We start from the raw sequence: 24,050 nt of genomic DNA on the forward strand, positions 1-24,050 counted from the left end.
TCATTTGCATGTAAAAAGGTGGACAGGTGATCCTTGTTTATTTTCCTCCCAGGCATGCAGAGCTCTTGTCCCCTAGCCTGAGTGGTTTCTCACACTGATTTACAAAAGACGTCAATTTCATCCCCACTGTACAATTGAGCTACATACAGTTTCTCCTCTTTGATTCATACGGATAACTTCTGTCCAAATGGCTCAACACTAGGTAAACACTGAAAATTTGGAGACACTGACAACCCGAGATGTTCGGGTTCTTAGAAAGAGGCCTTCTCCAGAGGACTATGCTAAGCATTACAGAAGATATAAGACGAAACAAGGTTCCTCTCCTTCAGGGAAGCATAATGTAGTAGCAGAAACACGGGGTATGCCAACAGGAGACCAAAATTGGTCTAAAATCTGCCACCGGTAATCCAAGTGACCCTGCGGACGTCGCGTCCTACATCTCAATTTTTTTATATGTCAAGGAGAGATATAAATGGAACCCACACCATACGGTTAAAACCTACCTAACAAGAATAAAATAATAATAGCTGGGAAGGAAGTGCCAGCGAACCAGACAAGGGATTTAAAAATATAAGGGGCTGTTATTCCTGATCTAGCGAGGGGTCTGACCAGGAGGACCAAAGGCCTCTTAACTTAAGGAGTCCCGGGACGAGCCTAGGGATGATTTTCGGGGTTGGTGGCCCTAACCAGGCGAACTTCCCGGGAGAAAGGGAAACCGACTGCCAGAACGCGACGCAGGAGTAATCTGGACGCCACTCCGCAAGTCGGGGGTCCGAGATCACGGCGTCGCGCGTCAGCAGGCTGCATCATTCCCAGGAGACGAGACGCCTATTGTGGCATAGCTAGGCCTCCCGCGGGCCCGAGACGCGGTGACCAGAACTCTTTTATTTGCATCCGGGGCTAAACCCGGGATGGGAAGGACCCGCGAGCCCTTCCTGACTCGCTAGGCTGCGACTCCCCAGACTGAGGGAGGGCGAGGTTGGGCGTGGCTGTCACGGAACCACCGGAAATGCATTCTTCCTTTTCCGGTTGGGGCCAGTCCACAGCCCGCGACCCCAAAATGGCGGGTTGCGGAATGTTCTCGGGCCGCTAGTGGGATTGGGCTGGGGACTGAGCTGCCAAGGCCCCGCGCTCCCGGACCCCGGCGTCTTGGCGCACCGCTCGCGGGGCCTCGCGCTTTCCCGACATCGCCCCCGGGAGCGCGGGAACCCGGACCTTCCTTCCTCCCCGCGGGGGCGAGAGGCGTGGCGACTTCATAGTCGAGCCCAGAAAGAGGGAAGTGGCGTCCACGGAAGCCGGAGCTGGGTGGAGGTAATTTGATTTTCCTTCTGGGTTTGGTCAGGAGGGCCCCCGAGAGATGCCGGCCGCACGCGCCAGCTGCGTGGTGGCGAGCTGGGGTGCGGGCGCGCAGCCTTTTCCTTTTCGCGGTGGCGTCGCTGCCGGGCGGCGGGTCGGCCTGAGAGCCGGCGGGACCTGTTCTCAGCGAGGCCGGCACTCAGTCTCCTACAGCCACATCTACTCTCTGGAAGCAACCTCTTTGTACCCTGTGTGCAGATATAACCCAGGGCTGCTGCTGAAGCACGCTCGGAGGCTGCCGGTGTGCTGAGTGCACGCGGGCGCCTCGCGGTCGGTCCTCACATGTAGGTGTAGATGGGGGATGGGGCGTAAGGCCTGCCAAGGAGCCCAGCGAAACTTGCCCGTTTCCGCTGGCTTATGAGCATATCCCTGGAGAAAGGGTGATTTCAGCTTCCTAGACATTAGTTTTGGCTGACAAAGAAAAACAGGACGTGTCCCTGTACCTCCTGAGCCTGTACAGGCAGCAAGGAACCAGCCAAATTATTTCTTTGAATACCGGTGACATCCTTGAAAGAACTTTGTCGTTGTTTCTGCTGGATCACCTCCGAGAAAATCAGACTCTCAAGGCCGTCCTCAGCCTTGCTTAAAGATCTCTATGACCCTGAGGAAGTGTAAAGTCAAGAGAAGGCTTACATTTACAAGGACCCTTCCTGTCTCTGAAGAACCTTAATTGTCACCGTTTCTCCTTTCCTTTTTTATAGTTTGACGTTTGGGTATCTTGTAAACAAAGCCAACTGTCAGTTTTTCCAGTAAAGTAAGCAAAAATTTTCAGACACAGGTACAAAGCCGCTCAGTGCCCTTTATAAGTCTTCCCCCAGAAAAACAATGTTGATGCCATCTGATTGCTTAGTGGGGGGATACTTGCTGGGAGGAATAAGGTTGCTTTTTCTCTAATTACTTCTTTTCTGATCTGGCCGCCTCAGTTTCCTTTCCAATATTAATATGAAAAGAGAATATCAAATGTTCCATGAAGCAAAGGCATCAGTCTCCATAATAGGATGAAGGGGCAGAGAAGTTGTTTTCACCCTGACTAAAGACAAAAAACTGGGGTGATCTATTACAATTTAGAGAAAGTCAAATATGCCCCATTTGTAAAGGTGGGACAGGAAGCACACAGATTAAGTATTGGATAATATCAAAGCTCGTTTTAGTGAATGGGTGCCAGTTTTTTCACCCGTCAACCTTAAAAAAAAAAAGTGATCAACTAACTTTTGTCTTCCCTGAGCTGTGCTTTGTTTCAGAGTTGGGTAACAAAGGAAAGGGGAAAAACATGTCCAGAAGTAGTCTTGAGTCATCCTGAGTGGCAGTTGATTTTAAAGGCGAGGCAGGACAGGAACTTTTCTGTTCTTTCTTCTCTGATAACTATAAATAGCAAGTAAATATGTGTCATGTGGCTTTCTTCTTGACGTTTACTTTTTTTTTCTGCCCTCCCTCAGTGACCTTGGGGAGAAGATCCACTCATTGGTTTTGTACCAAGCCTGACAAGGCCTCAGTTGTCAAAGGTGGCACCAGGAGGATGTCACACATAGGAGTAAAACTATTCCTAGAGCAAATGATGATGAGACATCTGAAGGTGAATGCATGCTTGTACCCACACGTGGAGGCTTTGTGGGAGACTAAGGGGTCTGTGAAAGAGAGCTCCAGTCAGAGTAAGAAATCCAGCCCACAGATGGACAGTCTTGGTCCTGAGAGCGCTCGCCAGCACTTCCGGAGCTTCTATTATCATGAAGCACCTGGACCGCTTGAGGCTGTCAGCCAACTGCAGGAATTATGCCATCAGTGGCTGAGGCCAGAGATCCACTCAAAAGAGCAGATCTTGGAATTGCTGGTGCTAGAGCAGTTCCTGACCATTCTGCCCAGGGATATCCAGAACTGGGTGCAGAAGTATCATCCACAGAGCATCAGAGAGGCTGTGGCCCTGGTAGACCGTTTTCAGAAAGAACATGGTGGAATAAGTAATGAGGTGAGCAGAAAGATTCCTTACGGGTACACTGAAATAGGGTAAAAGTCCGGGGCGGGGGCTGCTAATTGGATAATGGGATGGATTAGGTCATTCTTCTGTTGTTGCTTTAGAACAGCTAAGTGCGATCTGAAATCACAGACTGGCAGCGACAGTCAGCCTCCAGGTTTCGGAGTTCCTGGGAGTCTTTCCTGGCCTTCAAGAAAAGAAATGCATTTCGCCCTCTTCAGGGCCAGGGTGAATTGAGGGTGATGGGCCTGGTCTAGCATGGCTGAGGAGACAGGACTTAGCAACAGAGAAATAAAAGGCAAGAAAGACTTGGGGAAGGAGAAAAAAACCTGAAAGCGTGGACAGCACTTAGAGATCAAAGGCAAGAGAGGGTAGCAACCGAAGTATAAATCAAACATCTCTGGGGAGACTGCAAAGGAAGAGAAGAGATAGAAAAAAGGGAAACAGGGATACGGAAAGAAGAAAAGTGCCAATAGAAAAATGGAGAGAAAGTGCTGAGGGGTGGTGCCCTCTGTGGTGGGAACACACATCTCAGGGCCAGGAGGAAAGAGCCCTGTGGCCTCCCTTAGTGCTCGGCCTTGGCCTTGCTGGTGAGTGGGGAACCAAGGTCTGTCCTTGGGAGATGGCAGCACACTTCCTTTCCTCGAGAGTCCACCTTGAGGAACACAGGTGTCTTATTACAACTGAAGCATATGGAGGAAAGTTAGAGTCCCAACTCTTCCCTCATTTTTTCCCTCCGCTGCATCCCCTTTCTCCATGAAATCGTTCCCTGGACATGGGAGGATTGGAAAATCTGACTGACAGGAAAACCTTTTTTCTTTGCGTCCTTATTTTGTTTTAGAGAAAACTAGAAGATACAAATCCACTAGGTCAAGGATCCAAGTCTAGAAAGCAGGAGAGTGGAGGCAGCAAAAGGATAGGCAGCCTACCCCACCCTGCTCGTGGCCTGAGCTGTGGCCATCTGTGGAGGGGTGGAGGCCGGCAGCAGTCACAGCTTCTCTCATTTTATCCTAATCTTCCCAGATCACGTGTATAGTTCCTTGTGAGGAAACCATGGTGCAGTATCTCTTTTTAAAAATGACTTCCTGGGCTTCCCTGGTGGCGCAGTGGTTGAGAATCTGCCTGCTAATGCAGGGGACATGGGTTCGAGCCCTGGTCTGGGAGGATCCCACATGCCGTGGAGCAACTAGGCCCGTGAGCCACAACTACTGAGCCTGCGCGTCTGGAGCCTGTGCTCCGCAACAGGAGAGGCTGCGATGGTGAGAGGCCCATGCACCGCGATGAAGAGTGGCCCCCGCTTGCCACAACTAGAGAAAGCTCTCGCACAGAAACGAAGACCCAACACAGCAAAAATAAATTAATTAATTAAAAAATGACTTCCTTTAACGTTACACGCTCCCCAAACCTGGGCTCTAGTCTTGTTTGTTCCTCCACCACCACCCCAAGGCCAAAAGTTCTTTGCTAACGAGGATGGGGATTATTTCTAGGTCACAGCCCATGAGCTGGGAAAGGAGGCATTGCTCTTGGGAGGAACAGCAGTGGCCCCAGGCTTTAAGTGGAAGCCAGCAGAGCCCCAACCAATGGGTGTGTTCCAGAAAGAATGTTGGAATACATACCGGGTACTGCAAGAACAGCTGGGCTGGAATATTCAGAAAGAAACCCAGCCTTTATATGGAAGAGGTGAGGAGCTTCATAATAATTCTCTTCTCCTGGGAGCTGTGATAGTAATTGGTTCAGCTAGAATGTCACGGAATTTTCCAGCTGCCCAGCCCTGCTGGCACTTAGGATGTCTCTCTGGTGGGAGTATAGCAGGCCAGTGGTGGGTGAAGGTGAGGGTCATTCTGTGGTACAGAAACATCCCAACCACAGAACCCTGGTATTTACAATGTGGACCTTGCTCCTTAGAAATCTGAGAGGAGAGAGGAAGATACAGCAGGAACAGGCGGGGTCATCTCACCCTTACAAGTTAAAGGAGAAATTGGGATCAGAAATGGACTGTCATTGGCAGAATGGGAAGATAATTGTACACCAGGAAAAAAGTAATAAGTCTCCCACATTTCCTACCGTACACTGGAGGACCTGAGGCTTTCATTTTCAAACACCTCTAATTCTTGCCCAGCTCAGCAAACAATTTATTTTATGAGAGGAAAAACATAATGGATTTCCTTTTATTTCATGAAATCTGTGGAAAGAGTCAACTGGGAACCAATTCTGCGGAGTGGTGGATATTTGGTTCTTGTTTGCAAGGAGAAGGCCACTTCTGGCACAGCACATCACACACGCACGCACACACACGTGCGCGAAGATGAGCCATCTTTACCGAAGGAGTCCTATATTATAGAAATTGCCTCAGGGTATTCATAAATAGAAAAGAGAAAGTTTTTCTGGCTCTTTTCCCCCCACAGCTGTGCCTGCTCAACAGATTCTAGCCTTTTCTGAGCAGGAAAGCACCCCAAGCTGGAAGATGGCATCTGAGCTCATCCTGCCTGAGTCCCAGGTGAGCTGTACTTTCCAGCTTTTCCAGGCAGCCTGAACGTGACCTTGTTTGCTTTTCTCTGCTACCCATGACCCACCGTACCTGGCAGGTGCTCTGAGGTGCGTTAGCCCCAGGTGTTCTCTAGGCAACGAGGCTTGGCCCTGTGGGAATTGGGCACCTCCCAAGCTGTGTACTGATCTCTTTGGTGCCTTCCTTTTCTGCCATCTCACTTCTTTTCCCTTAAATATTATACTCTTAAGGTCTTCAGTGACTGGCCTCCCGTGTCATTCGGAGATGAGTGATAGGATGGCTTTTGTCGTGGCAAGTACTGAACTACAACTTATTCTCTTCTTTAGAGTCTGTTGACATTTGAAGATGTGGCCTTGTTTTTTACCGAGGAAGAATGGCAATTACTGGACCCTGCTCAGAAGATCCTCTACCATAATGTAATGCAGGAAAACTATGAGACTGTCATCTCTCTAGGTAAAGATTCTTCCTTTCCTTTGTGTAGAACTTGTGTAATCTGTCCCATCCTCAGTTCATGAAAAATGAACTCCTGTGAGAAAGTCCCAGTGTTCCAGTGGCGGGTTGGTTCTCAGCTTGATGGTGTGGGGAAAAGGAAAGGCATATCCAGACCACCCGGAGAGCTTTTTACGAATACACATCTCACTTCTTTATTCTAGGTAGAGTTCTTAATCTCTCATACTCCTGCCCCGCCCTGCAAACCCACTCTTCCCATATCTTTTCCATGTCAGTAGCGGGCACCACGACTTACCCAGTTGCTCAGGCCCAAAACCTCTCAGTTATCCTTCTTTCTGGTCTTTTTGTTACACCCCCCAGCCGATCCGTCAGCAAGTGCCCTGAGCTCTGTCTTCAAAATAGGTCCTGCAACGCCGTTAATCAACTATACTCCAGTATAAGATTAAAAAGTTTTTAACAAAAGGTGCTGAATACAACCATGTCTCAACCTCTTCTGCTCTCACCATCTGGTCTAAGCCACCTCATCTCTAAGCAGGTCTGCTGGAATACCACTGGACTCCCCGCCCCCTCCACGTCGTTTCCATCTGTCCTCCTTATAGGTTTAGTTCTTCGCTTCCTCATTGCATATCCACCTACAACCACAGGAGAGTATAAAGAAGATGTGGAATCTAAGATTCTGCCCATTTAAATGTTGGGAGTAAATAAAAGTATAAAAGAGTCATTCACTTTTCCTGAAAATAGTCTGGAATTAAGATGGCAGTCCATGACCTCAAAGTTTTATTCTCAGAACATTATCATTGCACCCTAAACTTAAAGTGATCTGTTTAGCACAAGGGCAAGAACCATAGACCCGAGGTCCCCAAGAGTTCAAGGACAGTCTTAGAGAGTCTCCTTGAGGTAAGTGTATACATAGGAAGAGGAGAAGATTCCTTGATAGGAACCTTTATAGGAGCTTAACATTTTTAAGATTCTGTTCCTGTATTTTTTCTTTTTTTTTGCGGTACGCGGTCCTCTCAGTGTTGTGGCCTCTCCCGTTGCGGAGCACAGGCTTCAGACGCGCAGGCCCAGTGGCCATGGCTCACGGGCCCAGCCGCTCCGCGGCATGCGGGACCCTCCCGGATTGGGGCACGAACCCATGTGCCCTGCATCGGCAGGCGGACTCTCAACCACTGCGCCACCAGGGAAGCCCTGTATTTTTTTAAATTAAACTTTTAATTGAGTTAATTGTAGATTCATATGCATATTTAAAATGTAATACAAAGAGAACCCATGTACACTTTACCCATTTTCCCTCAATGATAACTTTTGCAAAAGTATATAATATCACAACCAGGATATTAATACTGATATAGTCCACTGACCTTATTCATGTTTCCGTTTTCCCTTATATGTGTGTGTGTTTAGATCTATAAAGTTTTATCACATGTTGAGGTTTGTGTATTCACCCCCACAATCAAGATACTGGACAGTTACATAACCACAAGGAGCCCTCCTGTTGCCCTTTTATAACCACACACATTTCCCTCCCACATCCCACCCCATCACCAACCTATGCCAACCACTGATCTGTTCTACAGTTTTTTAATTTTGCCATTTCAAAAATGTTATATGAATAGAGTCATGCAGTATGTAGCTTTGGGGGATTAACTTTTCTCATTCAGAATAAGTCCCTGGAAATTCATCTTAGCTATTGCGTGTATCGGTAGTTCAGATGAACTGCTGAGAAGCATTCCATGATATTGATACGCCACAATTTGTTTAACCATTCACCCATCGAAAGGTATTTTTGCTGTCTTCAGTTTTTGGCTATTGCGAATAAAGCTGCCGTGAACATTCACGTACAGGATTTTGTGTAGAGATAAGTTTTCGTTTCTCTGGGATAAATGCCTTTAAGGGTGCAATTGCTGGTTCATACGGTAATTACATGTTTAATGCCAAACTGTTTTTCAAAGTTGCTGTACCATTTTACATTCTCAGCCAGCAATGGATGTGATCCAGTTTTTCTACATTCTTGCCGTTGTTTAGTAGTATCACCATTTTTTAAAAAAATACTTTTTTTGCCTTTCTGCTAAGTATGTAGTGTTATCTCATTGTGGTTTGGATTTGCATTTCCCTAATAGCTAATGATGTTTTGTAGCTTTTCATGTGCTTATTTGCTATCTATGTTCAGTGAAATGGCTTTTGCCCATATTTTAATTAAGTTGTTTTTTAACTGTTGAGTTTTGAGAGTTCTTTATAGATTCTAGATTCTAGTGCTTTCGTGGATATGTGGTTTGCAAGGAGTTTCCCCAAGGCTGTGTATTTTTCTTTTTATCCTCTTCCCATGGGCTTCCACAGAGTAAAAATTTTGAATTGTGATAACCAATTTTTTATTTTTTCCTTTTATAGATTGTATTTTTGTTATCAAGGCTAGCAGTCTGACTAGCTATAGATCCCTAAAATTTTCTATGTTTTTCCTAAAAGTTTTATAATTTTACATTTAAGTCCACGATTCTTATTGAGTTGATTATTATATAAGGTATGAAGTTTACGTTGAAGTTCATTTTTTTTGCCTATGGAGGTCCAATTGCTTCAGCCTCGTTTGTTGAAGAGACTGGCCTTCCTCCACTGAAATGCTTTTGCACTTTTGTCAAAGATCAGTTGGGCATATTTGTGTACATCTGTTTTGTTCCATCGAGCTATGTGTCTGTCCTTCTGCCAGTATGGCACTGTCTTGATTACTGTAGCTATACAATTTAGGAAGCCTTAATATCTATCAGGTAGAGTGATTCTTCCCACTTTATTCTTTTGTCAAGATAAAATTTTATTTTAGCTATTCTAGGGCCTGTTCCTTTCCATGTAAATTTTAGAATAAGCTTATCTATGTCTACAATAAACTTTGTTGGAATTTTGCTAGAAATTACATTAAACCTATATATTAATTTGAGGGGGAGTGATATCTTTACTATGTTGATCTTTCTAATCAGTGAACACAGTATGTCTATTTATTCGGGTCTTCTTTGACTTCTTTCATCAGCTTTTTGTAATTTTCAGTGTACAGATCTTTTGCATGTTTGTTACGTGTATGTAGAAGCTAATTTTCATTGGAGCAATTGTAAATGGTATTATTTTAAATTTGGTTTCTGCATGTTTATTGTTTTTGTATAGGCGTGCCACTAATTTTGTTTGTTCTTTTATCCTGTGACCCTACTGAACTCACTTATTAGTTCTAAGAAGTTTTTTAAGTCTTTCACTATTACCTATGATGTTAGTACAGGTTTTTTTGTTGATACTCTTATCAGGTCGATATAATTCCTTATTTTCTGAGTGTTTTTTATCGTGAATGGATGTGGGGTTTGTCAAATACTTTTCTGTGTCAGTTAATGGGATTATGATCTTTCAAAGCTCGTTGATATGGTGGGTTATGTTGATTGATTTCAAATGTTGAACCAGCTTTGCATACCTGCAGTAAATCCTACTTGATCATGGTATATAATTCTTAATTATTGTTATTCAGTTTGCCAGTATTTTGTTGAGGATTGTTGTATTTAAGTTCATGGGAGATGTTAGTCTGTAGTTTTCTTTTTTAGTACTGTCTTTGTATGATTTTGCTATCAGGGTAATTACTGGCCTTATATAATGACTTGGGTAGTATTTCTTCCTCTTGTCTTTTCTGGAAGAGATTATATACAAGTGGTGTTAATTCTATAAATATTTTGTAGAATTCTCCAGTAACACTATATGAACCTGGAGATGTCTTTTTTAGCAGCTTTTAAATTATGAATTCAGTTTCTCTAATGTTCAGAGTGCTATTCAGATTATCTATTTCATATTGGTTGAATTACGGTAGTTTGTGGATTTTGAGAAATTGGCCCATTTTTCCTAACTTTTAAAATCCATGAACATAAGTTGTTTATAGTATTCCCTTATTATCTTTTTTTTTTTTTTTGTGGTACGCGGGCCTCTCTCACTGTTGTGGCCTCTCCCGCTGCGGAGCACAGGCTCTGGACGCGCAGGCTCAGCGGCCATGGCTCACGGGCCCAGCCGCTCCACGGCATGTGGGATCTTCCCGGACCGGGGCACGAACCCGCGTCCCCTGCATCGGCAGGCGGACTCTCAACCACTGCGCCACCAGGGAAGCCCCCTTATTATCTTTTTAATTGCTTCAGAATGTGTAGAGATGTACCCAATTTCCTTCTTGACACTGATGGTTTATATCTTCTCTCCTATTATTTTTGTCAGTGTTGATATAGGTTTATCAATTTTCTTTTCTTTAAGAATAAGCTTTTTGTTTGATTGTGATTTCTTTTGTGATCTTTATTATTCCTTTCTTCAACTTTTTAAAATTTTATTTTGCTTTTTTTCTAGTTTCTTGAGTTAGGAACTTAGATTATTTATTTGAGACCTTTCCTCTTTTTTATTGTGAGCATTTAGGGCTATACATTTTCCTCTGAGCATTCCCTTAGCTGCATTCCACATATTTTGATATATTTTAATTTTATTTTCATTTAACTATGTATTTTTAAATTACTCTTGAGACTTTTCTGTTTGAATCATGGATTATTTAGAAGTATACTGTTTCATTTCCATATATTTTTAGATTTTTCTGTTGTCTTTCTGGTTTTGACTTCCAGTCTGATTCCATTTTTGTCAGATTGCCTTTTCTCACTCAAGCTGTGATTTTTTTTTTTTTGGTTCTAGGTGTGATGTGTTATTTTCTTTATTGCATCCTGATCATTTTGTCTATTATGTTAGGAGAGTCTGGGTCCTATTTAAATATTTTATTTTAATGGGCAGTCACTCTGTTTTAATTTAGCACACAGGTTCTTTCCTACTTTTGTGGAGTATGTGTCTAGTGACAGTTTAGTTTTCAGAGCCTTTATAGTGTTATTGTGGTCTCCTTGGTTTATATGGTACTGCTAGGGTTCCCTTGCGTCCCCGCTGGTGCTGCCTGATGGTGAGGAAGATATTTACCTAGGCCAGAGTGTCTCTCAGTGGGAATCTCTGACCTGTAGGGATGAAAAGGCTTCCTGGGCCCGGCCACTTGTGGCTAGGTCCCTCTTGCTAGTTCTGCATGCCTAATTTGGTGTCTCCTCACTGGAGTTCTAGTGTTGTCAGAAGGTTTCCCATTCAGATTTGGGAAGGAATAAGCCTATCCAGGTAGCCTTCTGTTGCTAGGTTGCGGTTTGGAAAACACTAGATCTGGTTTGCCTTCTTTTTTGGGTGTGGGGATGTAAGACACCTGCTGTGTTACTCTTGTAGTTCTGGGGTCCCAAACCATTTTGCCTTCTTTTTACCACTTTTTAGAATTCTCTGTTCATTGTGTCTTGCATTCTTGAATGGGTTTGTTGTTGTGCCTAGCAAGGAGGATCAGGGAGAAATGGGTCTATGCCATTTTGTCCAGATTGGACCAGAAATCACTTGTTCTTGTATTTTTTAAAAGCTGTCATCATTGATTTTTCTTTTCATTCCTGTAGTTTTCTTGTTCTGGGATCAGATGTCTGATTCTTCTGTTTATTCCAACAGGGTTAAAGCTCAAAAATGACACTGGAAATGACCAACCTATGTCTCTTTCTACATTAGAAATACAAGCATCAGGATGCAAAGTATTAAGAAAGGCCAGAATGAAAGTTGCCCAGAAAACAACGGGCAGAGAAAATCATGGTGGTACACACAGGGTACGGAAACGGCATCGAGCTTTTCCAGGGAAGAAAAGAAAGAAACTTACAACTTGCAGACAAGAGCTTCCAAAACGTATGGATCTTCATGGGAAAGGCCATGCAGGAGAGAAACCTTTTAAATGTCAGGAATGTGGGAAAAGCTTCAGGGTTAGCTCTGACCTAATTAAGCACCAGAGAATTCACACTGAAGAGAAACCCTATAAATGTCAACAATGTGATAAGAGGTTTAGGTGGAGTTCAGATCTTAATAAGCACTTACTGGCACACCAAGGAATAAAACCATATAGATGCTCATGGTGTGGGAAAAGCTTCAGTCATAACACAAATCTACACACCCACCTAAGAATTCACACAGGAGAAAAACCCTTTAAATGTTATGAATGTGGGAAAAGATTCATTCAGAACTCCCACCTTATTAAACACCAGAGAACCCACACAGGTGAGCAGCCTTATACTTGTAGCATATGCAGGAGAAATTTTAGCAGGCGGTCAAGCCTTCTTAGACACCAGAAACTCCACAGGAGAAGGGAATCGTGTCCAGTGTCTCCAGTCTGAAGAAAGCCAGCAGCTAGAGCTTGACCCTAGAGGTGATAAAAGAATACAAAATGATGAGGCACCCAGTGATAGGAATCTATCATCAACAAAATTTGGGAGGGGCACATGTTATGTTTCATAAAAAGGAATCTAAACTCTCTTTTATTCAGCATTGTATCCTCAGTGCCTCCTAGCACAAGACTGATCCGTAATGACTTCTTTATAAATAAAAGAGTGAAATAGTTCTCATATATCTAAAGTTACCTATCTATCTATTTCTAACTATCTGTATCTGTCTGGTTACTCAGCTTCCCCACCCCCCATGATCTAAATTCTTCAGGTATCAGGTGCTCAGCAAATATGTGATGGCCATGAGTCCTACTCCCATTCTTTCTCAGGAGAGACGGAAAATAAGAGTATTCAGGTCCTCTGAAGGGAGCTCAGAGAGAATTACTAAGTTTGAGGCAGTTTCTGTGGCTACCATTCTGGCTACACGAACAACCAAACCAGGGTTCAGGGAACTTCATTCTGGAATAGGAAGAGAGGGTTCAGTGTTTGCCCTGGGAGAAGTACCCCCATTCTAGTTGCCTCTCTCCTGAGCAGCCACTACTGCTGCAGTGTTTTCTGTCAAAGGAATTCCAAGCAGCACGCAGAGGCCTGAATGCCAGCACAGACCTAGGGACCCTGGAAGCACTTGATATCTTTCTTCCTGCTGGTCCTCTCAACACTGAGGTATTCAGAATGAAATGATGAAGGAGGTAATCGGGGCCCTCATCCAGGTATCTGTAGAAGGCAGAGGGCAGTGGTGCATGGCCTTTTTTTGACTTTCACTATGTGGACTGGAAGGCTTTCAAGTTGATGCCACCCTGCTCCAGGACCTAACAGGAGGCCCATTTTTATGGCTGTTCAGCCACAGCCCCATATACATGGATGCTTTGCAGGAAGGTCTGGAGATTTTGCAAACTGATTTACTAGAGTGGTAAGGAGAGCCACGTGGCCTCATGGCCTTGTAGCCTCGGTGAACATTGGGTGTGAGGAGGGAGTGTCCAGTCAGAGCAGGGTGAGGCCTGTGACTTAGAGTGATGGCTCAGTGAGAGCCAGGTCAGACAGAAACTGGTTTGTTCATGGTGGTTCCTTTTCCTTCCCCATTGGCCTGAGGTTGCGCAGTTGGCCCTCTATATCCACAGATTCCACGTGCACAGATTCAACCAACCGCGGATCAAAAAAATTCCAGAGCTTAGGAAAGGTAAAACATGAATTTGCTGCATGCTGGCAACTGTTTACATAGCATTTACATTGTACTAGGTATTGTAAGTAATCTAGAGGTGATTTAAAGTATATGGGAAGATGTGTGTAGGTTATATGTAAATACTGCACCATTTTACATAAGGGACTTAAGCATCCTCAGATTTTGGTAGCTGCAGGGTGTCCTAGAACCAATCCCCTGCAGGAGAGACAACTGTATCTCCTGAGAAGACGATGTGATGTCAAGGGAAGGGCAGGGAAGTTGGAAGACATGGGTTTATACCTGTGTCAGATCCTAGTTTAGGATGTTGGTCAAGCCTTCTATATACTTATTATTTCATAAAATTTTACTTTTTAAATGGAAACGGCATTTTGTTTCATATGAGATTTAAACATCAGACAAAATTCCATTGTTTCCATATTACCCAGAGATGACCAACGTTCACTTTTTTAGAATAGGTGTCTTCAGATAATTTTTCTCTTTTTTTCTTCTTTTTTTTTTTTTGGCCACACCGCACGGCATGCGTGATCTTAGTTCCCCAACCAGGGGTGGAACCTGGGCCCTGGCAGTGAGAGCGCTGAGTCTTAACCACTGGACCACCAGGGAATTCCCCAGATAATTTTTCCATGAAGAGTCCTTTCTAAGCTTGTTTACGTGTTTATAAAATGGAGATAGTGATTCCTTCCTATCAGGGCTGCTGTGAGAATTAAGAGAGACTGGTGAGCATGCCTAACATTGGTTACAGAAGATGGTCCATAAACATTTGGAACAGTCTATGTTCATGGTCCATAAACCATGTTACAGAAGATGGTCCATAAACATTTGGAACATCTTTCATCTTGTTTTAAAAAATCAACTCTGTCTACTTATTCAGCTTTTAAGCATCCTTACTGAGTTTTCCATCATTTCCAGCTGTTCTTTTTTTATAAATTTATTTATTTTTGCTGTATGCGGGTCTCTCACTGTTGTGGCCTCCCCCGTTGCGGAGCACAGGCTCCGGACGCGCAGGCTCAGCGGCCATGGCTCACAGGCCCAGCCGCTCTGCGGCATGTGGGATCCTCCCAGACCGGGGCATGAACCCGTGTCCCCTGCATCGGCAGGCGGACTCTCAACCACTGCGCCACCAGGGAAGCCCTGTTTGTTTATTTTTGCCTGTGTTGGGTCTTCGTTTCTGTGCGAGGGCTTTCTCCAGTTGCGGTGAGCGGGGGCCACTCTTCATCACGGTGCGCGGGCCTCTCACTGTCGCGGCCTCTCCCGTTGCGGAGCACAGGCTCCAGACGCGCAGGCTCAGTGGTCGTGGTGCACGGGCCTAGCCGCTCCGCGGCACGTGGGATCTTCCCGGACCGGGGCTCGAACCCGTGTCCCCTGCATTGGCAGGCGGATTCTTAACCACTGCGCCAGCAGGGAAGCCCCTCCAGCTCTTTTTAAAGCTGGCTCATGATGGTCAGAAGGGTAGCCTTCTGGTGTGACATTCCTTTCTGGAGATGCTCCTCTCTAGTCAGTGGTAAGCAATAAGCTAATGTCCCCATTCAGCTAGATACACTGCTAATGAGTAACAACCACAATATATTAGATTCCTTAAACTTGAGATGCTTGAAAAAGGAGGGCAAGTGATGGCTAGGGGTGGAATTTTTGTGGACAGTATTTACACTATTAGGTGTATCCTCAAACTCATAAGAGGTGACTGTAGAACGGCCACTAAAAAGAATGAAAGAGTTAATCTCACATGAGGAAGTGACCCGGAAGGAAAGGAGACCATTATACTGCAAAAGGCTTGGAGAAGGACTGCCCCACCATCCCTTCCAGGTCTCTCTGTGATTGTGCCCTTGGAACTAAGGGGAAGTTCAGCTTCCTGCAGAGGGCACTTTCTGTGTGAATCCACGTTTGGTAGCACCCTAGATAGCTGGTATCATGCTACCACGCAAAGGGCATTTATTTGTGTAGCTTTTTTTTTTTTTTTTTTAGCCGCGACACGTGGCTTGCGCGATCTTAATTCCCCGACCAGGGATCGAACCTGCGTCCCCCTGCAGTGGAAGCACGGAGTCCTAACAACTGGACCGCCAGGGAATTCCCTGTTTAGCATTTAGAAAGAAGAGATGGATTCAAAAGTTGAAGGAAGTACCGCGTGGATGGAGCCCGCAGTTACTGCCCCTTCATGAGATTCAGCAAAGTTCCTGAAAACGGGTCAGCAAAAGGGCACTCTGTTTTCCCAAAGCTGCCATCCCCAGTTACAACACCTTTTAGCTTCAGAGCTCATCTTCCAGGTCCTCGTCTATGATGACCTTCCCAGGAGAGGTCAGAAGCATGGAACATGGGTCCTGTTTTAGAGATTTTTTTTTAAGGCAAGTGGCAGGAAGACCTTTAGATGTGAATGGGCAGAAACAGGAAAAGAATCGAGGATTCCTGTTTCCAAGTTCAGATACTCCAGCACCCTTTGAACACAGGGGCTCCAGGAAGAATGGACATTCTTGTCCCAGCTGTTGTGGCACAGGATGTAGAAGTTGGGGCTCCTAGCTGACTCATTAGTACCTCTTCTTCCCTATCAACCCTCTGCCACAGCCTCGCAGGGGCTCCTTGCTCATGCATCCTGACCACTCACATCAGCCCTCATCATCTCAGACAAAGAAGAGACGTGGGCACTAAGGAAGGAAATGGCAGGAGGGAATGGAGGGGAGATGTCATTCTGCTTCATACTCACCTGCCACCTCCCCAGCGTGTGGCTGAAAGACGAGAACTCTGATGCTTTTCTGAGGACACAACAGGAAGACATCACACAAAAGCCCGGGGGCTGGAGACACAGGCCGGGTATTCACTCGGGACAGAACGGAGAGGCAGAACACTCCAACTTCAGATCCCACAGGTGGAGATGGCACTGAGGAGACGAAAGCTGACCTGAGCCAGGTGTGAGGGGTGTGGGCTCCTATCCCCACCCCTGTGCTCCGGCCCTCAGCAACTGAGGGACATCAGGGAAAAGATGGGCTGAGCAAAGAGGATGAGAAAGGAGCCAGGAGAGCAGAGGCCAGCGGTCCTCTTGCACTCTGATCGGTCTGCATTTGTGATGCCTGAGGTTGGGAGTCAAGGGGTCGGGGAGCAGGGGGCCACTGCCCGCTGTGGCCGAGACGCTAGGGCGTGTCCGCGTGTCCAGGCCAGATCTGTCCAGCCGCGTGCAGGGCCTGGCTCTTCAGCTTCTCCCTCCCAGAAAACAGCGAGGTGACTGCTACTCAAGAGCCTGTTGTGTGTGGGGGGTCCCTTCCAGCCCTTCCCCCACTCCAGCGGCCTCTTCCTCCTTCACTGCCTGGCTCCCTCTGCCATGGCCACTGCCAATAGTGAGTGTAAACTGTCCCACTGTTCCCAGAGGAACGGCCACGGTGACTGAGAATGGGCAGGCAGGGCGGGAGAGAAGAAAAAAGGAATCATGGTCTCATCTTCGTCAGGAGATTTAAATGCTCTCCTTGCTACCTTCTCTCTGTGTCCGTTGAAAATCATTAAATGTTAGGATGTCGGTCACGTAAAGGAGGGGACTCCCTGCCAAAGTCTGTCCCAGGCTCGGCAGCTGGACGTAGTCGCTTCTAAGCCCTTCCATTCCCGTGGCCGTCTTCGCCTCTCTTCCCTCCCTCTGTGCCCCCTGCTTCTTACTACCATCGTGGTGCCAGGCAAGGGATGCAGCTGTGGACAAAGTGACAGGGAGTCAGGGAAGCCCTCCCGAGGGTCAACAGTCATGAGCGTATGAGGGGGAGAGGGCGGGAGGCGAGGTGAGAGGAGTGGTGGTGAGCACCCTTCACCCTCAGATCTGGACAACCCGGGGGAAGGAGGGAGGGAGGTGGCCAGGCCAGCTTCCAGAGGGAGCTCTGCTCCAGGGTTGGGATTTAGGGGGGAAGTGGAGAGGAAGAGCCACGAAACACCAAGAAACATTTCCCTCGTCCCTCCTTAGGCTCTGGTATGGCCGTGTGCGACTTGGGGTGACAAGAAGGAACTGACTCCGACCCAAGGGCTGCAGACACCTCAGAGGAACTCGAGTTTGGTAGCAGAAGATGTCATGGCTGGGAGCATTCTCTCTTCAGGTAGTACCCATATATCTGCCATCCCCAGGCCTCCCTTGGGGAGGCTCTCAGCTTTCCTAAAGGGTGTTATTCTGGGTTTTCTTCTTCACCTCGTGCCCCATTCACTGGAGTGTCAGCACCTTATATTTTGGGCATTCCCCCTGTTGGAGCTGGTGCAGGATCTCACACAGAGTAGAGGTAGTATGGGCGAAAGCTGTCTGCAGATTTTTGTGTGTGAGAGAAATAAACCTAAAGGGATAAATGTAACCCCCTGCCAAGATTGAAAACTAATCATCTCAACTCTATACACTGTTTGCTTTTAAAATCCTTGCTACAACAGGGCAGCGGGAATGTGAGCTGAGAAAAATACAGCAGCATAGGGCGGTCTATATGGATTATACTCTGCTTTGTGCAGTTCCCACTCCCACAGATCCTGACACAGTGGGTGAAATCTTCCTGAAAATTCTCAAGAATGGAGAAAATTCTCAAGTCTTCAGGCTCAGTGGACATAGGCCTACCCAGGGCCAGGCTCCTAATGGTCCTTGTGCAAAGACTCTCCCCCTCCCCTGCCAAAGGGATCCAAAGCCTTTTCCACCCATTTTGCTGGCAAGGGCCCCTCTGGGAGCTGGGCATACCCACGGGATAGATCAGCACACAAAAAAAACATTGGATTGGCCAAAAAGTTCGTTCGGGTTTTTCATAGCATCCTATGGAAAACCCGAATGAACTTTTGGGCCAACCCAGTATATCAATATCTTTCCTTCAGTGGTCTTTGACCAACCTGGGAAGCAAGGCTTCCTCATCTGGGGGTCCATGGATGACTTCAAAGGGCCTTCAAAGTTTTGAGTATGTGGGCAATTGTCCAAAAAGCTAGCCCATACCTTTTTGGGGTTATCAAAAGTCTTCGTGACCCCCAAGCATTTAGGCACAATTACAGCTGCAGTTACTTAAAGCTGTATCCCTGACTCCCTCAAGTCTTGTAGTGCATTAGGGCTGAAAGAGCCCTTGGAGAAGCCGTTAAATGGGTTAGGGTTAAATGTGATCTTAATCTGCGCTTTATTTCTTTCTTTTATAAATTTATTTATTTTTATTTATTTATTTTTGGCTGTGTCGGGTCTTCGTTGCTGTGCATGGGCTTTCTCTAGTTGCAGCGAGCGAGGGCTACTCTTCGTTGCAGTGCGCGGGCTTCTCATTGCGGTGGCTTCTCTTGTTGCGGAGCACAGGCTCTAGGCGCGCAGCCTTCAGTAGTTGTCGTGCGTGGGCCCAGTAGTTGTTATGCATGGGCTTAGTTGCTCTGTGGCATGTGGGATCTTCCCAGACCAGGGCTCGAAGCTGTGTCCCCTGCATTGGCAGGCGGATTCTTAACCACTGAGCCACCAGGGAAGCCCTGTATTTTTTAAAGTTATTTTCTAAGTGTTTACCCTGGGGACTACACTTGACATATTAAACTTTTAACAATCTAGTTTGAATTAATAACAACCTAGTCTCAATAGTATACAAAAGCTTTGCTTCTATACAGCTCAGTCCCCACTCTTGTAGTTATTATTACAAGTTAAATTTCTATTTATTGTTTCCATTAACATAGATTTGTAAGTATTGTTTTATGTGTTTGCATCTTAAATAATGTAGGAGAAACAGAGGTATTACAAACCGTAAATATGATAAAAGTGGCTTTTATATTTACCTGTATTGTTATCTTTACCACTGTTCTTTATTTCTTCATATGACTTACATTTACTGCCTAGTATCCTTTCATTTCAGCTGGAAGAATTAACTTTAGCATTTCTTCTAGGGTAGGTCTACTAGCGATGACTTTTCTCAGCTTTTTTAAAATACGGGGATGTCTTAATTTCTCTTTCCTTTTTTTTTTTTTTTTCTGTACGCGGGCCTCTCACTGTTGTGGCCTCTCCCGTTGCGGAGCACAGGCTCCGGACGTGCAGGCTCAGCGGCCATGGCTCACGGGCTCAGGCGCTCTGCGGCATGTGGTATCTTCCCGGACCTGGGCACGAACCCGTGTCCCCTGCATCGGCAGGCGGACTCTCAACCACTGCGCCACCAGGGAAGCCCTCTCTTTCCATTTTGAAGCATAGTTTTGCCAGATATAGAATTCTTGGTTGAGAGATTGACAGATTTTTTTTTCTGTCAGCACTTTAAATATGTTATCCCATTACCTTCTGGTCTCCATGGTTTCTTCTGAGAAATTGACTGCTAATCTTATTGAAGATTCCTTTTACTTGATGAGTCACTTCTTTCTTGCTGCTTTCAAGATTCTATCTTTATCTTTGTCTTTTTACAGCCACTGTGTCACCATGAGAGAGTTCTGAGTTGGGTGAAAAAAAACTTGCACGTTGTATCTGTCCTCAGGGAAACCCTAGACGGGTCAAAATAGACAAATACAATTCCTTGGGAACAAGGTCTACGCTGTTCCTCCAGAACAAGATACCTATATCAGGAATGAGGGCTACTGTCTTCAAGACTATCACCATGGAGGGGAGGGGAAGGGGGCAAGGCTCAGTTAAAACACCACAAAGCCCTCCTGTCAAAGGCTTCTTTTTGTTGATTCAGCATTCATTTGGTTGCTTCAAACCTTTATTTCCTAGAGTCTGACCAATTTAGTTCTGACAGTGTTTGCTCATTTTGGTGTTTCTGTGGAAGGACAGGCCCTTCAAATTCCCTACTCTACTACTTTTGTTGATGTCACTCCTCTGTATTCTACCTGTCTATTCTTGCCTGTTGTCTATTTTTTTTCCATTATAGCCCTTAACATATTAATCATAGCCATTTTTAAATTTTTTTAATTTAATTTTTTTCTTTTTGCTGTACGCGGGCCTCTCACTGTTGTGGCCTCTCCCGTTGCGGAGCGCAGGCTCCAGACGCGCAGGCTCAGTGGCCAAGGCTTACGGGCCCAGCCGCTCCACGGCATGTGGGATCTTCCTGGACCGGGGCACGAACCCGTGTCCCCTAGCATCGGCAGGTGGACTCTCAACCACTGCGCCACCAGGGAAGCCCAATCATAGCCATTTTTTTTTTCTTTTGCAGTATGCGGACCTCTCACTGTTGTGGCCTCTCCCGTTTTGGAGCACAGGCTCCGGACGCGCAGGCTCAGCGGCCATGGTTCACGGGCCCAGCCGCTCCGCGGCATGTGGGATCTTCCCAGACCGGGGCACGAACCCATGTCCCCTGCATTGGCAGGCAGACTCTCAACCACTGCGCCACCAGGGAAACCCAATAGCCATTTTTAATTCCCTGTTTGACCATTCTAAACTCTGTGCCATATCTGAATGTTGTTCTGATGTTTGCTTTGTCTCTTCAGACTCTGAATATTATTTCATTCTAACATGGATTGTAATTCTTTGTTGAAAGCTGTAATGATATATTAGATAACAGGAACTAAGGTAAATAGGCCTTCAGAGTGAGGTTTTATGTTAATCTGCCTAGGAGTTGGGCTTTGTTTAGTGCTTGCTCTAACTGTAAGTGTCAGGCACATCAATTTCCTCTAGCATCCTTATTTTTATCTCCCTTGTTGGCTTGGTTGTCCCTAAAAACTCCTTCTTAGAGTCTGGACCTTGCAGCCTTTTCCACTGCAGTGTAACAGTATAATAATCCCCTGTTACTATACTAGAGCCTGTTACTGTGGTGTCGTTATGTGGGGGGAAGCGAAGTATTATGTTATCAATCACCAGATCCTATGGATTCTGCTTCCTTATGTTTTCCTTATCTCTTTTCCCTCTTCATCTGCTATAGCACTATTTTTTTTTTTTTGTGGTACGCGGGCCTCTCACTGTCGCGGCCTCTCCCATTGTGGAGCACAGGCTCCGGACGCGCAGGCCCGGCGGCCATGGCTCACAGGCCCAGCCGCTCCACGGCATGTGGGATCTTTCCGGACCGGGGCACGAACTCGTGTCCCCTGCATTGGGAGGCGGACTCTCAACCACTGCGCCACCAGGGAAGCCCTGTAGCACTATTTTAATTCAGGCTTTCACTGTATTTTCTGTCTAGATTAATGTAGTGGACCTTATCTTAATCAGAACTCCATGCTTTTAGTCTAAGAAATCAGACTGTGCATATTAGTGCACAGAAATCAACCACCTTGTTTTCAATGGCTGCAGTGTAGTCCATGGAATGAACTCACCATGACTCATTCAGACAGGCCCCTATCGAGAGACATTGTATTAATCCCAATTTATATCTCGCTGGCAAGAGGGACAGGCAGGTTCCAGGAGGACAGCAAGAATGAAAAAAGAGAAAGTGAACACAGTCTAGTTTTTTCACTGAAGAAAGTAAACAAGGAAAAAGCATCTCGAAGGGTAGAATTCTTACTAATGTTTTGTTGAAAGAGATAACACAGAGAGATCCTCTAACTTGGTGTTTCTAAACTATTTTCTGGGAGAGTGGGGCCCACAACACACTTGGATCAAATAAAATCTTTCTTGAAGGTCCAATATGCAAAAATAGTGGACAATAGGAGCTGCTCTGGCAGAAGGATGGGCTAAGCTTAGAGCCACCCCTACCAGCTTCCTGCAGATAGACTTCAGGTAATCTATGAAACCTAAGAGAGAGATAGGAAGTTATTGGTGCATGTGCTTTTTCACTAAGGAAATCCATAATCCCCATGGCCTATAATTTTCATTTGATTTTAACAAGGAACACCGATATGCTAAAGTTTAAGGATCTGTTCTCTAGGGGTTCAAGGGGAATATTTTGAAAACCAATACTCTAGTCCAAATCTCTACCCATTTATAAATTAGAAGGCTAATAATGCTTGCATTTGGGTTGAATGGCTTATTTCGTTCATAGCTCTTGCTGTAATTGGAAATTGCTGTTTCTTTATGTATGGTGTGTGACCCCCCCCCTCGCCCTAGCCTGTGTGTTAGGCTCACTGGAGCAGGGATCTTGCCTATCATGTTCACTGTTAAACTCATGGAACATACAACTGGCAGTGTGAGGGGTACATAGGAGACTTTCAATAAATATTTTGAGGTAAACGTGAATGAATAAAGGGCATTATCAAGAAAGTGAAAGAGCAACCCACAGAATGAGAGAATATATTTGCAAATCATATCTATTAATAGAAGCAAGGGTCTAGTATTCATAGCATTATTATTTGACGAGATTGGGGTGTTCCCTGGAAGGTTCCATTTGCAAACCTGATTTTGTTTGTCCTGACTTGGAGTTAACCCAGGGTGAAAAGCCTTTCCTGAGGCCATTTGTCGAAAAGAAAGTTACTGGCAATTGGCTAATTTTATGGCTGCCTGAGGCTATGGTACACTTGAGAAGGCTGATGCTTTTGCTCTGGCTGATCTTGAGTTTCTGTGTAAGCAAGAATTGAGACTAAAGTAGACTTGTAACCTGTCTACATGTGCATTGAAGGTATGACCTAACATGAACACAAAAGTTGGGAGACTTATTGATTCAAGATATTTAATAAAATCTATTTCCAGTTGTTGGTTCACCACAAAGGTAACTGAGAAGAAACTTCAGTGACCGCAAGTGACAAAGAATACAAACAGTAAAAATTCATTCGGGAAAGTCACTAAACAAACAGCAACAACAAAAACGATAAAACAAACAAACTCCCAACAACAACAAACCTGGAAGAAGGGGAAAATGTGACTTCCAGAGTTGGCACATTATAGTATTTGAAATGTATAATTTAAGCAAAATGATCGAGGCATGCAAAGAAGCAGAAATGTGTAACCAATACAGAGGGGAACAAAGCAGTTCATGGGAACTGTCCCTGACAAGTCCCAGATGTTGCCTTACTAGATAAAGCCTTCCAAGAGCTGTATTGAATGTGTCCAAAGGTATAAATTAAAACATGCTTAAAAATGAAAGGAAAGTAGGAGAGCAATATCTCACCAAACAGAGAATATTAATGAAGATGGGGAAATTATAAAAAAAAAAAAAAAAAAGAACCGAGTGAAAATTCTGAAGTTGAACAATACAGTATTGGAAATGAAAAGTCCCTAGAGAATCTCAAAAGCAGATTTTTGCAGGCTGAAGAGAGAATCAGCAAGTGTGAAGACAGCCTAATGGAGACCATCCGGTTTGAGGAATGGAAAGAAGAAAGGATGAAGAAAAATGAATAGACCCTCAGAGCACAGCAGAAGTGATGCTTTATGAATTCCAAGGTGAGATCATGTAAGACCATGGAGTGTGCATTTTATTTTTCACTGGTATACAGTGGAGAGATTTTGTGCCCCAATTAAAGAGTCTGTGGCTACATTAACTTAATGCCTGTTCTTAATCTGTATGTTTATATTTACTTTGGAGGTAGAACCACACTGTT

General features: G+C 45.2%; 2 protein-coding genes across 7 annotated transcripts in view; both read left to right on the forward strand.

Annotated features, from left to right (window-relative positions):
• Nucleotides 1-24,050, forward strand: part of LOC101282253 (small integral membrane protein 10-like protein 2A) — a 144,232-nt gene that overhangs the window by 52,402 nt on the left and 67,780 nt on the right. The gene's annotated exons all lie outside the window — the stretch shown is intronic.
• ZNF75D (zinc finger protein 75D) lies at nt 972-12,728 on the forward strand. Of its 6 annotated transcripts, XM_004286693.4 has the most exons (6): nt 1,019-1,311; nt 2,793-3,319; nt 4,813-5,005; nt 5,731-5,822; nt 6,158-6,284; nt 11,787-12,728. In XM_004286693.4, the coding sequence occupies exons 2-6, from the start codon at nt 2,873-2,875 to the stop codon at nt 12,494-12,496; spliced, it is 1,569 nt and encodes a 522-aa protein (XP_004286741.1). In that variant the 5' UTR covers nt 1,019-1,311; nt 2,793-2,872; the 3' UTR covers nt 12,497-12,728. The 6 variants fall into 6 exon arrangements, with proteins under 6 accessions (XP_033274014.1, XP_004286741.1, XP_033274012.1 ...); XM_033418121.2 differs by lacking the exon at nt 5,731-5,822 and having other exon boundaries at nt 1,020-1,311; nt 2,793-2,929; XM_012539471.3 differs by lacking the exons at nt 4,813-5,005; nt 5,731-5,822 and having other exon boundaries at nt 1,020-1,311.

This window comes from Orcinus orca, chromosome X, assembly GCF_937001465.1.
Source record: "Orcinus orca chromosome X, mOrcOrc1.1, whole genome shotgun sequence".
Taxonomy (NCBI): Eukaryota; Metazoa; Chordata; class Mammalia; order Artiodactyla; family Delphinidae; genus Orcinus; species Orcinus orca.